The sequence below is a fragment of the Theobroma cacao genome, chromosome 8 (assembly GCF_053813885.1).
Source record: "Theobroma cacao isolate CCN51 chromosome 8, ASM5381388v1, whole genome shotgun sequence".
NCBI lineage: Eukaryota > Viridiplantae > Streptophyta > Magnoliopsida > Malvales > Malvaceae > Theobroma > Theobroma cacao.
In genome coordinates, this window is record NC_142646.1 from 102,770 (window position 1) to 116,216 (window position 13,447).

The 13,447-nt window shown below is 37.7% G+C and overlaps 2 protein-coding genes across 3 annotated transcripts; one reads left to right on the forward strand and one right to left on the reverse strand.

Annotated features, from left to right (window-relative positions):
* Positions 1–3,344: 3,344 nt before the first annotated feature.
* LOC18591141 (transcription factor LHW-like) lies at positions 3,345–5,331 on the forward strand. Of its 2 annotated transcripts, none has more exons than XM_018125341.2 (7): positions 3,345–3,541; positions 3,696–3,749; positions 3,828–3,959; positions 4,056–4,164; positions 4,251–4,312; positions 4,416–4,443; positions 4,549–5,331. In XM_018125341.2, exons 1-7 carry the CDS (start codon positions 3,390–3,392, stop codon positions 5,155–5,157), a joined length of 1,146 nt encoding a protein of 381 aa, XP_017980830.1. In that variant the 5' UTR covers positions 3,345–3,389; the 3' UTR covers positions 5,158–5,331. The 2 variants fall into 2 exon arrangements, with proteins under 2 accessions (XP_017980830.1, XP_007017150.2); XM_007017088.3 differs by having other exon boundaries at positions 4,271–4,312; positions 4,416–4,472.
* A 2,498-nt stretch (positions 5,332–7,829) lies between these two features.
* On the reverse strand, positions 7,830–11,110 carry LOC18591142 (cysteine proteinase mucunain-like). The gene is made up of 5 exons (XM_007017091.3): positions 10,514–11,110; positions 9,434–9,669; positions 9,176–9,316; positions 8,380–8,832; positions 7,830–8,233 (listed from the first exon to the last, which is right to left on the reverse strand). Exons 1-5 carry the CDS (start codon positions 10,986–10,988, stop codon positions 8,138–8,140), a joined length of 1,401 nt encoding a protein of 466 aa, XP_007017153.1. The 5' UTR covers positions 10,989–11,110; the 3' UTR covers positions 7,830–8,137.
* Between the last annotated feature and the right edge of the window lie 2,337 nt (positions 11,111–13,447).

Below are 13,447 nucleotides of genomic sequence, written 5' to 3' on the forward strand. Positions count from 1 at the left end.
TATTGTCGCTTTTGTAGGTACCGAAAGATGCTATCTAGCATTGGGTACAAACACAACTTTGTCTGTGCTGTGAGTTTTTTATTTTGGCTCCATCTATATGCACAAGTGGACCTAGGTTGGAATTTAAGCTTTCATGAATTTGGAAAAACTCGCTTTAACCATGTAATTATTTTGTAGATTTGAGTATCACTAAGAGAAACCTGAGTCCTGATCCAAACATTTCTAAGGCCATAGAATAATATGGGACAGACGGTAGCCTTCAGTCTTGGTTTGCAGCTGGAACACTACCATTTCAGCAGGATAGACTATTTGGTTATGATCACCTAAGCTTGATATCTTTTCATATCATTGCTGGCTCCCTAACATCTGTTGGAGCTTTAATTTTGGTGACTATTGGTGATGTTAAGCCAATCAAAAAACTCACAAAAGCATGAGGCAGTGTTATTAAAGTGACAAATTAGAGCAAAGACTTCGCATATTTCAGGTCAGTGTTGGCAGTGTAGCTCCATAGGAGCACAGCAAAAAAGGCTGGTTAATAAGATTTTCGTGGACTCATATTTCTGATGAGATTTAGGTACGTGTAATGTGTTTTGCACCAATGAGAGGTGGCTGTTAGACTGTTCAATCCAAAGAGATAAGGAAAACCAAGGAAAAGTGATTTCTTTAGGGTTGGAGAGGGCCATGCCATGGATGTCCTTTTAGAAAGAGTTGGGATGCTCTTTTGCCTTACATATTGTAGCTGTCAATCTTTTTACCTGCCCCCACCATGCTTGCCACCGTCCCCATCTCGGCTTTCAACTTGTACCAATATCTCCTTGAATTATTATATCAAATTTGCGAGAAACCATTAACTGCAGTCTATCATGTTACTTTGAATTGCTAACTCTTATCTTTAACAATGAGCTTTAAATGGTTTTCATATATGATAATTGGGCTACAGATGTATTTAAATTATATTCTTGACTCAGGATTTAGATTAAATTATAAAAAGAAATGAATCTAGCTCCTTGAAATGGCAACTGTTCTGCATTTTCTATTTACAGTCGACTGACTCAGTTGTGTTTACCATAATTAAGCAGATCCATTTCCCATTTGAGCTGTCATAAACTCATAACCTTCCATGCAAGTTAAGCAGAGGAAGCTGCAGTACTGTGATTGGACTCTAGATACCTTTCTATTTGAAGGGGAGTGCTGCTGTGTTAATGGAGTCCAGTTAACAAGCTGATAATGCACAGCACCATGACATGGAAAAGGTGGGTAGGACGTGTTGATTTTGTTCATGATGCTGCACTCTCGGTAATTAGAAGTATCGCTAGAGGACCACATTTCTCTTTTTCCAGAGAGTGAAAACGATTTCATTCACAAAACTTTTTTTTGTTCTTTGAGACATTAAATTTGAATGTTGTTAACGTTTAGATCATCTCTAATTTGCCAGGGTTTAGAAAATGCATTTCTTCAATAAACTGCTATAAAGTATAGAACTGAAATGTTGAATGCACAGATATATTAAACATCCTTGGACCACTCACTCGGTCAAGATCAGCTTGGGCACATAAAGTGGTTTCTTGACTGCTTTTCTTGTTATATTGATGGGCACCAGGACCAGCATGATATCTTCCCCAAGATTGCAGCAGCCCACTTCAGCTTCCTTTGTCAGCTTGACCAGAGCTTCCTGAACGAGGGTTGTGCAATGTAGCACCATAAGGCAGAAGGGGGGGGGGGGGGGTTTCTCTGACATTGAAGCCTGCAATATTTATCAAGACATGGTCTCAGAAGATGCCCTTTTGGATGACCTTGAAGATAAAGCCTGAACCCTTTCCATCTCTTGGAACAAGAGAAATACTGTAGTTATGAGAACCTGGATTGCTTATCTCGGTAGATTGATATTTTTGTATCTCTTAAGGAGCTATAAAATTGTTTATCATTCCCATCCCAGGGGTGTTGGCCAGGCTCAGATTCATCATCCATGATCATCTAAGTGGCCAGCTATAAGCTTACACAGCTGAGCATAATTGATTCATAAGACCCATCACGCTTTCAGGACCACTGCTACTACAACAATGGACAAACATATATATATATATATATTGACATCAAATATTGTTAGAAGAAAAAAGAAAATACTAAAGGACACTTAAGAGATGCTTGAAAGGCGTGTTGCTGCACCATCACTTTCTCAAACCTTTAAATAGATTCAGACTTATTGTTGCTCCAATCTCAGACTATGAAAAATTGGCTTTACATAAATCATTAAGTCGCATCTATCGATTTAAATAAACACCTTTTTTCCCGTTGGATTTTTAGCAAATACTACGAAGTAAGAAATGTCTTTGTGACTGAGCCACTAAGGAGATACATAAAAATATGAAGTGCCTTGTACTGAAATACAAATATAACTTCGTAAGAACAAATAGATGTTAAAACACTTTATAAAATTCCCTCTTTTATTTAGCCAAGCAGAGGCCAGCTTTTATGCAATTGATCAAGAATTGCTATTATAATTTATAGGTATGAAAAACATTTTCAGCTTTCAGAATCAATAGACTTGTTAAAATGGGCATATACCCCGTATATATTTCAAATGATCTGTAAGTCATCTAGCACACTTCAAATTATTCAAGAACAAAATGAGGGATCTCTTTTCTTTGGGTTGAAGGCAAGAATCAGAATCTCCAAGGTGGCTGTCTGTCTGGCCTTCTTGGCACCTCAGTTGACACTGGTAAAGCATTGGTTCAACATGAGATATCCATCTAATTAAATTCTCCTGAACAAATAGGACCTAAATAAGAGAAAAAGAAATGAGAGTTCGATTTGGGGGAACAAAGAAAGAAAACCTCGATTTTCATACACTCTTTTGTCCTCCTATTATCAATTGCAGACTTGGCCGCTCAAGTACAAGTGAGACACTACAGTCTACACGGTGAGATAATCCCATCAAAACTCTCACATTATCATATCCTAATCAAACAGCATTATTTAAACCAACAATTTCATACTGTTTCATATTTGTCCATTCTGCTCTCTTAAGGAAAGACACAAAATTAAAGAAGCTTCTGTGGGGAAGCTGTCTGCTCAAGAAATTCCATCCCCGAGTCCCCAGCGGGAGAGTGTATCCAACTCGCCAACAATTTTGTTTTGGGGTGGAAACCGGTCGTTTTTTCTTACATATGAATCAACCATAAATGAGTGGTCCCGCCATGAAACTAATGAGAGGGGGCAGTGTACAAATGAACTTAATTGGAGCGTGTTGCCTACACTGAACTCTCAGCGTTTGGAATGTGGCTATGCTCTTCTTGCTCTTGCCTTTTATATGTGCGACCTTAACTAGGACTCTTTGTCCGGTGGCAGCTCTCTTCATCTCACTCTCTTTCTCTCGCTTGTGGGTTACAATGGAAGGTGGACTTCCCATGCTTAACTGTCTCCTGCAGCACACGCTACGGAGCCTGTGTTCATATTCAGATTCTTCTTCTTCTTCTTCTTCTTCAAAGTGGGTTTATGCTGTGTTTTGGAGGATACTGCCTCGAAATTATCCACCACCAAAGTAAGAAAAAATGGAAATTGAAAGCATACTAGTAAATGTCGAGGCCAACAAGCTTGGTTGGTTCAGCAGAGTCTTAATGTCAAAACCAACTGATAATGAATTTGTCTAATGTCATGTCCACTTAATGCCTGTAGATCAAATTGCTCTCTTGCAGGTGGGATTATGGAGGAAGTGCTCTTGATCGTTCCAAAGGAAACAAAAGGAACTGGTAATTCAGTTAAATTTTTGTGGCAAAACCATGTTTCATTTTGTTCAATTGTAAGCTCCTGATGGCTTTGTGTTTTAGGATTCTTGTCTGGGAAGACGGGTTCTGTGACTTCCATGAATGTGAGCGTGCTGGAAGTGGTTATGTAAAGGGGAGGTTTGGAGCTGATGTTTTCTTCAAAATGTCCCATGAAGTCTATAACTACGGAGAAGGGTGAGAATTCCTTTGATTACATTTAATTCCTAATTGCAGATATAGAGTAATGATTTCAAGGGCTGAATGGTGAAGTTAATGGCACCTTGATTACAGATTAGTAGGGAAAATTGCAGCAGATAACAGTCACAAATGGGTGTATAAAGAAACCCCAAATGACAATGATCCTAGCTTCATCTCCTCGTGGAATATGTCTATTGAGCCTGTAAGATAACATTGATAGTTACTTTTATCCTCAACAAAATTCATTGCATACATCAATGTACTTTTTCTTGCAACCTGATTTTTCAGTTTCGTGATCCTATAAGCAGCAACCAAGGGCGTGGGAATTTCAATTCAATTCAGGCATTCAGGTTAGTAACTACAGGAAGGAAAAAATGTGAAAAGAGAATTCCAAATTGTAACCGCTGCAATAGCCCATAAAAAATGCTCATTACAGTTTCGCTTGATTTACAGACAATTGCCATCATTTCTGTCAGAGAAGGTATCATTCAACTTGGTTCATTTGACAAGGTCTCTTCACTTTCTCTCTCTCTTTTCTTTTTGTTCTTTTGGTTTCAAGTCAGTCAATGAGTAATGGATTTTTCAGATTGTGGAAGATCTCAATCTGGTGATCAGCATACAGAGGAAATTCAGCTATCTCCAGAGCATACCTGGCGTCTTTGCCATACAAAGATCATACTTACCAATCCAACATCCATACGTCGTTAAACCAAATAACCAGATACTTGAAAGCCATGAAACAGCATTCCGTCTTGATGACAACCGCCAGTTAGGTGGAACAAAAAGATTGATAGACGAAAGACCAGAGGATTCTCCAATCAAGTCCGTCAACTTAGGTTGGAACAGCCCACAAAACGGCATTACTGGACCACCTTTTTGGTCAATTCCACCCCTTCTTCCTACTATGTCTTGCAGTCTTGGAGCTTTATTATCAAAGCTACCTTCTGTCATCCCATCTTATAATGCCATTGAAGCTACTGACATAGCTATGATCAACAACACCAACAATACAAGCCAGAAAGTGAAGGCTGATAATGGAGGTTCATTAGGTGAAGTTCAAATTGCTGAGACAAAAGCACAAACTTCAAGTCAATTGGAAGCTGATCAAGAGAAGAAGCCAAGCCCTGTAAAAGCTAATTTAGTGCTACAAGATGGTGCAGTGGTAGAACTAGGATTTGGACCTCTCAGAAACTGAGGAAGTATTGTGAAGCTCAACTAATTAGGATAATCAACTGTATTTATTATCAAAAATTATAATTTGGCTTCTTTAGGTCAATTAGTTGTTTCTGCACCCTTCTGTTGTGTTTTTGTGTATAAAATATTAGAATTACTTAATAAAATGTAATTAGCTGGCTGATTTATTGTATAAGCAACTTATCAGCTTCCAAAATATTCAATTAGTTCAGCATTCTTTTCCATTTGTTTAATACTGAAAACAAGCCTTAAACCAGCAAAGCTCTGGAGCTGTCAAGGGATCCGGATTTGGCCTCTCCTAATAATATTATTTTGGGGTGATGAAACTGATGATAATGGTATTTAGATATGCAAAAGGAGACCATTTCTAGTTTTTGACGGGGAGGAGAAAAAGAGGCAAATGGAAAGCCAAGTGGTGATTTGAAAGAAGTAAACAGAACAAAACCGTGCTTTTAGATTTCAAAATGCGAGCTTATAACTTAATAAATTGCCAAACATACCATTGATTGTGGTTTTTTGTGCTTTCGTAATCAAGACAGATATTATGGGTTATGCCAATTGCCGAAGGCAACTCCTCACTAAGGGCAAGGGTGGGGTTTCAGCCCCAATGGTCTATCCTCGTCCTTTTCAGCAATGGTCCCCGGGAAAAACCAAATAAAGATGAACAATGACGACGGATAATTGAGTTGGGGGGGTGGGATTGAGTAGTTGTATGCGACATTTGGTATCTGGCCCCCCTCCGACGCAGTGGATGGTCCCCCAACCTTTCTGCCTTTCAATACTTTTGGGTCCTTAATACAAATCTAGGAAAATGAGTTGTGATTTTATGTTGTGAGTCATGTCATTTGGGCGAGGGTCCCTTTTGTTAGCAGGCAAGATAGTAACATTAGTCTAAAAACACATTATCTTGAGTCAAGAAAAACTTTCACAGATTGCTTCCCCTGCTTGCAGCTTACAAGTTGACAGCAGCCCTAACTGAATGTGACACCATTAAGTCTGTATATCTACCTCTTGTCACAGTTTTAAACTTGTAATATAGTTTAGTTGGTTACAACTTTTTTTAACGTGCAATTTTGTAGTAAACTAACAATAAATTGATTGGTTACTGAATGATAATATCAACCACAAACTTTTTATCACATAAATAAATTGTAATTGAGTGAAATACATGTCTCCGATTATGTTGGTGCAGAGACAAGAAGTTGGATTTGTTGTTTTCAAAGTAAGTATACCACAGATCTGAACTTCCACATGTAATCTCTTTCATTGCAACTTGCAGCAGTGCAAATCAAACTTCTTTTTGCAATGAAGCAATTTAATTTCTCTGGTGAACTTAGCTATATATGATGAATGTGATGAAATTAAAGCGTTGATAGAGTTTGCATATCCTCCCTCGTTTTTGATGGAAGGCCCGTATGCTATCATCACTGAGATTCTCCTCTTCGCGATTATCTATCATGAAGACAAGTCGCTTGTGAGGATTCTTAGCTATATTTACAAATTTACTGTCATGTCATCAAGCTTGGGTTTTATGTTTGTTGACATTTGAATTTGTTCTTTATTTATCAAAACGCTTGTGAAATCAAATGTTAATGTCCATACCTATATTTTCTGAATTTGCAGTACATGTCAACAATCAGTACAATACCTGCTTCTGAAAGCTTGTTAAGTCTGGAAAAAGTAAAAAGGTGAAGCTTAGAATATCCTAAAGGTGCTGCAAAGAAAGTTTGCTTGTGATTTCAATGCAGTCGAAGAAAATTAGGTTCCTCTGTTTTTTTGGTTAAAGGCTACAAACCCTCACTGCATTCGTTTTGGTTTTACGAGTTTATGTGAAATCTATATTCCAAGTTAGAGGGACAATCCAAAATTGGAAATAGAGTTTCCTTTCTATAATTTGATTCCTCTTGTAACAACATGTTTGGATAAAATTTCCCTTGTTCTTCAACTTTGGGTAGTTGGCATTCAGGAGGATACAGTCACATATATATGAGACTGGAGCAGAAAATCTGCTGAAGAAATTAGTTGTCAAGCATTGCGCTATATTTGAGCGCTCCTTCTGGGAAGCACAGTTCAGCATTCTTGGACATTGTTTTATGCATGCAGATTGCATTTTGGAATTAAAGGCTGCTCCCCAATTTGTCATGCCATCAATGGCAATCAAATTTAAGGCTAATGAGGGCCCTTGAACCAAGGCACTTGCCTTCCACAAGACAAATTAAATTCTGATCTTCAGTTCTTAATGTCAAATTTACTGAATCAATTGCAAGGACTTTTATCACTACATGAGCGCCTTTGATCATACCGGTGTAAATTTAAAGTCGCAATTATGACAATTAACAGTCATTTTCTCGAAGGAAAACCAGACAAACTAATATTATCTTCTGGTACCATGAAGGAACCTGTAGTAATAGAACCATTAAATGATCGTAATCAGCTGTTCGAGCACCAAGTCATATGCTTTCTACTGTGATTAGAGGCACTTTATCGTGCCCGGCCTCTAATTGTCGCAGCTTATCCATCCATACAAATATGTGAAAAAGTATGATGGATATATGGATTCTACAAATTGTACCGTATGCCCCTGCAATCAATGTTTTTAAATGCATCTATATCTTCAACTTCTGTTTTGAAATGATTCAGAACTAGTCAACAAAGAAGAATGAAAAATGAATATGCAGCAACCATAAAGCAAGATAGGATTGACAAATCAATTCTTAAAAGTTATTACTAAATGACGACATGATAAACAGAGAACAATAGAAATTGGCTGCGTTCTGTCTGTTTCCCCAATGCAACATGGATAATTAGGACGCTATATACATAATTGGCATCTGAGTAACTTTTATAAACCATCCATCCTTGGGTATGAAATTGAAAGGAGGATTGCAGTACGATAAAACCAAGGAGAACATTGAGCGCCATCGACCTGTCTTTCATCCTCCCTTTAACATCATCTACTGCTTAAAATCCCAGGCCACTACTTAAGCATTGCTCTTTTTGCCTACACTTCCATGTGCCCAGAAAGGTTTGGCAGGAGTGCGCCTTAGAGCCTTCACTCCCAATGGGTTGCCCTTGCTCTGCAAAGCAAATTCAAACAAGCATACAGAAAGTTAATAACTTCTAGAGAGGAAAAAATCGCTAAAGGAATATAGGGGAACAAAATAAAAAATGTCACTCGCATAATAAAAAATGCAACAATGCAATGTCATCTTTTAAGCCATACCATCAAGCAGGTGCCTTCATTTATGTTGCAGATTGGGTATTCATGAGGGCAGCAGCTGTAGTGGTCGTCACAGCAAGTGGCTGCCTCGAGTGGGCAGCATCCCCAAGCAAAGCAGTAGCCATAGTACTCGTAGACACAGCAGCAGGTATTGCTTTCAGGGCAGGTGTAATAACTATCACAAACGGTAGGAGGCTTTATCGGAGATGGAGGAGAGGGACCAGGGTTGGGGGGATTTTGACCCTTTTTGATAGGATAAGAGGCTTCGATTGCAATTCCACATTTTCCTGTTACGCTATTGGCCTCATTTCGCGCCATCCTAATATAGCCTTCCTCTCCCCAGCTGCTGCCCCATGAGTTCTTCACAATCCAATAATCTTTACCCTTCTCTGTGCCATATCCAACAGCAGTCACACCATGGTCCAGTTGTGTTCCACATTTTCCATCAAATATACCCTAAAGAAATTGGAAGAAAAGTAGACATACATTAACTCCGCATTTAAGAAGACGTAATTGTTTCATGATAAGTATGAAATTTATTAAATCGTGCTCAGACTTGATAATCTAATCAGAATAATTAGCAACAAAGCATTCAGGTTCAGCCCGTGGGGATCTAGTTTTTATGGGTGGAAAAAGAGGTGTTTCTTTCTATAGCAAAGGCGGTAACAAATAGTAACATCAACTCCACGAGATCGTTTCAGGTTGCATTAATTAATTAAAATCATACGTGATCTCATGATCATCCTAAATCTAAATTATGGTCAGAATAGCAAGTAATGTTGATGATGCAGAATCTTACTGATTGATATAACTGGAAAGCCCTGCCTCCTGCTTCGATGGCAACACTCACTGGTTGATTTGCAACTGCCTTTTTCAATGCCGTCTCATCATTTACTGGAACATCTTCATATGCATCGATTGAAACAACCCTGGCATTTTTCTGAAGGTGATGAATCACCAAAGTCAGGAAGGAAGAGAAAAAATCGCTGTTATTATTATCTTTTCTGGATGGAAATACTTTTTTTGTTCCCTTTTGAACTTGAAACTAAATACCTACCCGGTACGGATCACATGTGCCATCACGACCAGTGTAAGGGTAATCTTCTTCAGTGTCAATACCACCATTGTTGATAATGAACTCAAAGGCATAATCCATGAGGCCCCCATTGCATCCTTCATTATAGGTTGTATCGCAATCCACTAACTCTTGCTCAGAGAGTACGATGAGGTCCCCGGTAACTATTTTGTTAATCCCTTCCACCGCAGCAATAGCTGAGAAGGCCCAGCAACTCCCTACATTTAGCATTAAATAGTCAGTAAAACCATCTGATCAAAACATGTACTTCTCCACATTCTTATTCTACTGGGTTCAAATTCATTACGTATTTTTTTACGTACAAACTTCAAGCCGACGTATCTTAACACGTGTGCTCTCCCATGATTTTAATTTTGATAGTGGAGTAGGCACTGAAACTTCGTGCCACGCACCTTACTCCTTAGTCCTTACCCACCGAAAGCAGCCAATCTGAAAGTTGACCCATCAACTCAATATATATGCGGACCCCTCCAGGGGACTTTATAATATTAGTTTACGATTGATGGTGTCAGTATTTGAGTGGTCCATATAACCAAGCTAAAATAACCAGTGTTCTCATGAAACTCCAAAGTATCATGACTTATGACTTATCCGAACCACTCAAGTAAAGATTCCCTCAGACCAGGACACGCCCCAGGATCCTTCCCTCATGTCCTCTGAAACGTTTTCTTTGTGCTTGAAGATCTAAAAATAAACCAAGTTATTTGTTTCATCATGCCACAGTTGGCCTAAAATTACTAAAAACTCCCAGTGTCTGTTAGAACTCAGATCGGAACACCAGAAAAGCCATAGTCCCGGAACAGTTTCTTAATGTTCATATGGAGAAAATCGTCTGATCAAATATAATTAGCACAAATAATTACCATTTGACAAATAAAAGGCAGTAGCAATTAAAGACGATAACTAAAATTAGTAGTATTACTCTTCAAACAGACAAACATCCATCAAAGACAGGTACTAAAAAAATTGACCCAAGTAAACTTAAGATCAGAAGTTAATTACGTAATCAAAAGTCAATAGGGGTTAAAAAAGAAAACTTACCGCAACCTCCTTGATCTTTGACCGCAGCAACAGCCCCCTTCTCCCTCCAATCAATGGAATCCGGCAACTCCTCACCGAGACTTGGCGCGTAACGATCACTCCTCTTGGAAACCTTCCTCTCGGGTTTCTTAGTTCCCAAGTACATGGCACGGTACTCCTCGTTGGTCAGATCAGCGAACCGGTTCAACCCAACCTTAAAACTGTGGCTATCATCCGCGTTATGTTCATCGATGAACCTAAGATTATCCTTGAAAATCTCAAACCTCCTCTCTTTCTCCCCCAAACCGTTGTACGCCTTGCCATGCTTTACAAGCCACTCCTCGTACATGGCCATAACCTCATCGTCGGTTCTCCAAATGGACTTTGACTTGTCGGGGTGGCCTTCGTCATAGGATATGATCGACATGTCGAGAGCTGATGATAAAGTGAACATCACCAGCAAGAGCATCGCCATAGTTGATCGCTGTGAACCCATGTCTGAAGACGAAGAAGGAAAGTAACAGGATTTTGAATGTGTGGGGGAGAAGAAGTGGTACCGATGGTGGGTTTATAAAGGAGAAAATAAATTACTAATGGTATGAACTTGGTAAATCCAAAATTATTACTAGCTGGAGAAGAAATATAAATGGAAAATAAATAAATGCATATACTATTATTTTATTATTTATTGTTTATTATTCTACATCTACCTCTACATAATATTGAAAAATGAAGATAAAAGGGTACTGACAAGAGAGAACAGCACAGCCAATAAGCATGTGGATGAGATGTGATAGGCTGGAGAAAGAGGGCTGCCCACGGAAATAGGAGCTCTTGTAATAATTCAGACAGCAACTTTGACCGCAGTTAAAACATGTTTCTACCTTGGCGTGGTAAACTAAATTGGTTGGTAACTTTGTTTAAGGGAATGGATTAGGAGTGGCCACGTAGTTTGAAGTTTGAACTTTCAACTCGGTAAATTATCGGCGTTTCTTGTGTGAGAGGGAGACAGGGAGAGGGCCTGTTGTCTTGGTGTGGGACCCAGCGGGAAAGTTGTAGGAATGACTTCCGTTTTTGCATCAATAATTTCGCCCCCGTTTCGCTTTCATTCAGTATTTGATCATCGCCCGCCTAGCTAGTTGAGTTACTCACGGCCACGGCTTCTCTTTTCCTTGGGTTAACCAAGCTCAATGAAAATCATTAAGATATTTTTTATGAATAAATAGATTTTGTCAACGTTTTCGCTGCAATACCTAACCTTGGTTAATATCTTTAATCTTCCGCCAAATTCTTTTATTTCCTAATTTATCCTCTGCTTGTATTCGGATGCTTGAATGTTAAGAGTATATGAAGTTCAAAAGCATTTTTTATTGTTTATAGGGAAATTAAATAAAGGATAAGAATATTGCTCCACTGTCTAAATTCGTTGAATCTGTAAAAATGCATGGACTTCAACGACAATTTATTATATCTTTGCTTTCATGAAACAAAGGATTTTGTCAAGGACCGTCCACCCTTCAACCTAACAAGTTCATTATCTCTTTGTTTTGAAGTATTCTTCTTCTTTTTCTTTCATTTCTTTCCCTTCTAAATCCCATGCGTATAGGGTAAGAAGGAAGAAAACTCTAACAATATATAATAAATGCACTGTATCAAATCTTTTCAACCCATTCCTCGTGAAGGAAAAAAAAATTATCTCATATGTTTCTCATGGCATGCATTAACTTTTAGAGAAATAAACAAATAATAATATTACAGAGTAACGGGCGAGAAGAGATGCCTTATGCCTCCCACTTGCACCTGCTACACATGTGAAACATTTTACTTAATTAATTATATAAGCATTATCGATTTATTAGAGTTGAATGATTGTTGCCAATTGGTACGAAGACCAACAGTAATAAATGGGAAACAAACAAGAGATTAATCAACGTTGCACATGCATCTTCTTTTCTTTTTTTCTCGAAAATAAAAAGCTTAATTACCTTTTTCCCCAAGAAATTTGAGACGCCTACCATGTGATTTTCGCTCAACAGCTTGCCCTGAATCCAAAATGCACATGTAAAACATCGGTTTTTCTTCCATTTGATTGCTTAAAGAGTAAATAACTTTTTTATGACTTAATTTTTTGTTTTCATTATTAATTTTTAAAAATAATATTTTAATTATCAATATTAAACAGCACTATCTTGATTACTCCGTCATTAAAAAATACAAAAAAAAAATTCCAACTTGTTTAATATTTTCCTATGAATATGGCTTTTGGTGAATAACCATTCAATTAATGTTGCTTAATTGGCTTTGCCATGTTACGTTTTTTCTCGCCTATCTATATATAACTATCATTATTTCTGGATATTTAAGTCATCAAAGGCTGATACATCTAAACAGATATATCATATCTGGATATTTTAATACAGAAGAATATCACAATGACATTGACCCCAAAGGGGGCAGGGCCATGTATTGGATGTAGGATTGTTTATGAATGTTATGCCTATAATATTGATTAGGATACAGACAAATAAAGATGGGGGATTTTCTATGGATAAGTTTTTGGAGAATAATGATAGCAACATTAAACTGAGTAAGAACCCAGGCAAGTTGCTTAGTATCATACTATTATTTCCTTGAATTATGCTCGTAGTGGGGTAGGTGTTCGCTTCAGATATCATATAAATGGTTTTACTTATCAACCATAGTTATTAGCTTCAATGAGAAGGGAAATATGATTGAAAAATGTTCTAATAAGGAGTTAATTAGCAGGGTTAGTGATATTTTTTAAAAAATTTTGATATATAATATAATATTGGTCGAAAAGAAGGATCTTTCATATTATAAATTAAAAAGCTGTTGATGCTATTTAATATAAGTAATTATATTCAAATGCCACATTCATTAAACTTTTTTATAATTAAGATACATACATAATATTGCAAGTAAAAGAAAAACCTT